The sequence below is a fragment of the Cucumis melo genome, chromosome 9, assembly GCF_025177605.1.
Source record: "Cucumis melo cultivar AY chromosome 9, USDA_Cmelo_AY_1.0, whole genome shotgun sequence".
Classification (NCBI taxonomy): domain Eukaryota; kingdom Viridiplantae; phylum Streptophyta; class Magnoliopsida; order Cucurbitales; family Cucurbitaceae; genus Cucumis; species Cucumis melo.
Genome location: NC_066865.1, coordinates 2,274,159 through 2,277,865, shown reverse-complemented (window position 1 = coordinate 2,277,865; position 3,707 = coordinate 2,274,159). Strand labels below are relative to the sequence as shown.

At 35.7% G+C, this 3,707-nt stretch overlaps 1 protein-coding gene across 1 annotated transcript; it reads right to left on the bottom strand.

The window, feature by feature from the left end:
* Positions 1–1,517: 1,517 nt before the first annotated feature.
* Positions 1,518–2,827, bottom strand: LOC103498491 (uncharacterized protein At5g19025). The gene has a single exon (XM_008461104.3). It carries the CDS (start codon positions 2,379–2,381, stop codon positions 1,704–1,706), a length of 678 nt encoding a protein of 225 aa, XP_008459326.1. The 5' UTR covers positions 2,382–2,827; the 3' UTR covers positions 1,518–1,703.
* Between the last annotated feature and the right edge of the window lie 880 nt (positions 2,828–3,707).

Genomic DNA, 3,707 nt, shown 5'->3' with positions numbered 1-3,707 from the left:
TTATGGGTCCCTAAGAGATTTCAAACACAAAGTTACTCCTAACTTGAATGCAATTCATCAAGTTCACTACTATACTTTTCAGCCATTTAGTTTTATTCACTAGTTGGGTGCACATTTATCAAAAGTTATCACAGAACATAAAACCGAAAAGTAGTTGGTTTTATAATGTGATAATAATAGAAAATAAAACCTCTGCCAGCCTATAATGCAATAACTTCAGTTCATCATCAAATCACATATAATATAGTTAAACAGCAAACCCATATCGAAGGTAATATAGATAGAGCATGGGCCTATTGATCAAAGCTTCTCACTAGACAGCCATAACTGACCAGAAAATCAATTCACAGAACACTAGAACTTATGAGAATTTTACAGCATGAAGCAGCAGGGAATCTATGTAGAAAGGAAAGCAAACAAGTTCTAGATAGAAGAGTCATCGGACTTGTCCTGCCCTGAAAGTAAAAGAAAAATGCTGGCCGTTCTCTACTTAACTTTGATAAGGAAGGTTAGTATCAGCAGCTAAAATGGATCTGCAACTGTTAAAGGTAGGTTGTCTTCACCTTGCAATAATGACAACACCATGTGTTTATGAGAGACTATTACAGAAACAGACCATGCAAGAAAGTCATGTCTTCTTAAGGATATGTAAATGAGATGAACAGATGCAAAGTTATAAATTACTTCCAATGCAAAATGAAGGCAACCTAGAATCCAAGTAGCGTGAGAGGTTTGCAAAGCAAGCTGGAAGAAGAATGTATAGTCACTTGCCCATGCAACTCATCAAATGGTGAATTGCTCGTTAGTTATTACAAAGCAAAATTACCAATATAAGGTTCATCAATTAGTATAAAAGAAGCCTAAATTTCCCTAGTTTCTGCAGCCCACCAATTTTCTCGAATACCAACAGCAAGGATTCCCAAGAGAAATATAAAGAAAATTATGAAAAAGAGTCCAAACAGTTGGAAATTAAGAATAAATTGTAATTGCAAGAAAGCTTAGATAGAAATGTTAAAATGGTCAAATCCCCAAACATCCTATCAATGACTCCCAGGATTGGGATTCAAAAAGATTCTAACGTTTCAATTCAACCAAGTACTCCATCAAGGACTCTAAATCTAGAGGAGAGGCCTGGTCTTCTGCCATACAGAAAATGCACAAGCTACAAGGGTAAAAACATAGCCTCACACATATCCACACAACGCTGTAATCATCTAAATACACTAGCTATACATCTATTATACTTAATCAAGCCCATCTATAATAGTTGATCACCTACACATATATATCGGGGAAGAAAAGAAAACATGGTGACTAAAAATTACATTAAAGGAGATCCAAAAAGAGATTGTATTTAAATTATAACCTTCAAGGTAGTATTATCGTAATCTACTAAAATGTTTATGTTTCCACTAAGTACGATTCATGTTAGCTAATGTGTATAGCAGAATGACAAAATAAACCTATCGAAGGAGTGAATTGCAATACGAAATATGGATCTAAGAGAACACATCGAGTTGATGCAACAAGGATTGTATATTCCCTACTTAAAAACTGTATATGTTCCTTACACCTGTCTGCCATGAGCTTATTTAGAGACATCAAATTTCCCACGAGTAAGAAATTTTTTCTCCGCATACTGAGTAAACCTGTAATGATATCCTATCTATATGCTTTTTAAACAATATTATTAGTAGATACTACTATTTCTTGATCTTCTTCAGCTGCTTCCTAGGCCCAGGGACTTCCAACCTACCAACAGAACAGCCACATCTTGCTCTAAAAATGAGCACTGCTCTTCCATTAGGAGGTGCCATCTTCTTAAGTTCAGCTTCTAATTCACGGTGATGATCACGGGGCAATTCAAAAAGCCCTTTCTTCACTCCATTTTTAACCAATGGAGTGGAGTTCTTCACACACTCCTCTGTCTCCAATTGTATATCAAATTCAGCCGCCTTTCGAAGTCCTTTGCAATAAGGATTTCCACATTTCCTGCTTGTACAAATCAAAACAACCCAAGCAGCTAATGATGCACAGAAAATACTAAGTCCAATGGATCCATAAATCCAAGGAGCACGAGAGACTTCTTCTCCCATTAAATACAGAATCGCCCCAAAAATCTCAAGGGATTCAACGATCACAAGCTTCATATAAGGAAATAACAAAAACCCACAAGCACCAACCACAGCAATCAAAATCACAATATCGATAACGGCCGATCGAGACCGATGACAAACAGGGAATTTCGAACAAGTCGATGAAGCAGGCATCCTTTTGTTTCTTGATTTGGAACTTGAATCGGCTAAATTCACCGAACTCGCCATAACGGTTGGTTGGTCAACGGACTTGCAGACCGAGATCGAGTATGGGAAATAGACCATCTCAAATCAAATTCCAATGAAAAAAAACCACGATTGAAACTTCGCCGATTCAATCAATCACATCCAGCAATTCAGAACCCAAATCAGATCGAAAAAATCGAAATCGAGAAAAGGGTATTGTTAATTGAAGATGAAAAAGAAATCCCAGAATTTTGTCGGCGTCCAAATCAATCCAACACCTCAATGGAATCGAAATGGAAATTAAACCCAAAAAACAGAGGTAATGGGGTTAGAAGAAATCGGCAAGAGGGGTTAAAGCCAAAGAAGTGGAGACAGATAATAAAGAAGCAAAGAGTGGAGAGAGCGTGATTTGGAGGTTTAAAGCCACATACATCTCTTAAAAGAGGAAAAAAAAAAAAAAAAAGATAGAGAGAGAGAAGTTGAAAATTTCGGGAAATGGCAATCGGCTAAGTCAGAGGATGAAGAAGAAGGGAAGAAAGCTTACGTGGGCTACGTCGGCTTATGGGCTTTGGATTTCACGTTTCATCATGTGAGAATGATTTGGTGGGACACTCCTCCATGGGCTTGGCCCACATTTTTTTCTCTCTCTTTTTCTTTTTCCTCACTATTATTTTATTGCTATAAATCAATTTAAATTTCAATCTTGAATATTCTACCTAACTTTAACTCCATTAAAATATTAAACAAGATTCCAAATTCTTCTACCAACTATTTTACCCATTAAAGAAAAAAAAAAAGATTTATGCATAAATGCAAATAAATTAGTTGGTAATATGTCAAAATTTGAATTGATAAATTTTCTTATGCTGAAGGTAGCAATAACAGTAAATTTATATTTAAGAGAAAAAGATCACTTGCATTTTAGAAAGAAAGATCACTTACAGGTTAACAAGAACTAGATATTAATTAGTACAATATTGTTACGTACCTTTTGATGCTTGAGTTAAAAAGCCTAGAGATTCGTTGTAGAATAGGATTGCTAGTGGAGAGTTCGCTAATTAACTTCGTTGTTTGCTTCATATGGTTGAATTATTCTTTCATTAGAATCCACCCTTAGATCTCTGTTATTTTTCATTATATGTTAACATTACGTAAAATAAGTTTGATTTAGTGTGTTTGTTTGAGAATAAGACCAATTGGATTGAACGGGCTTTTGATGAAGTCAACCATATTCTCGTGGCCCAAATGATGGCTTGTCGACCTTGACCGACCAAGCTAGTTTGATCGAGCCAAATTAATTCTCTTCTTTTAACCCATTTCATTCTTTTGGTAGAACGACTTATTTGTTTATTGTAGCTTTCTTTGATTGATAGCTTTGGTGTTGTTTTTATCCTTTACATGGCAATATAGATGAATAGAGTAGTG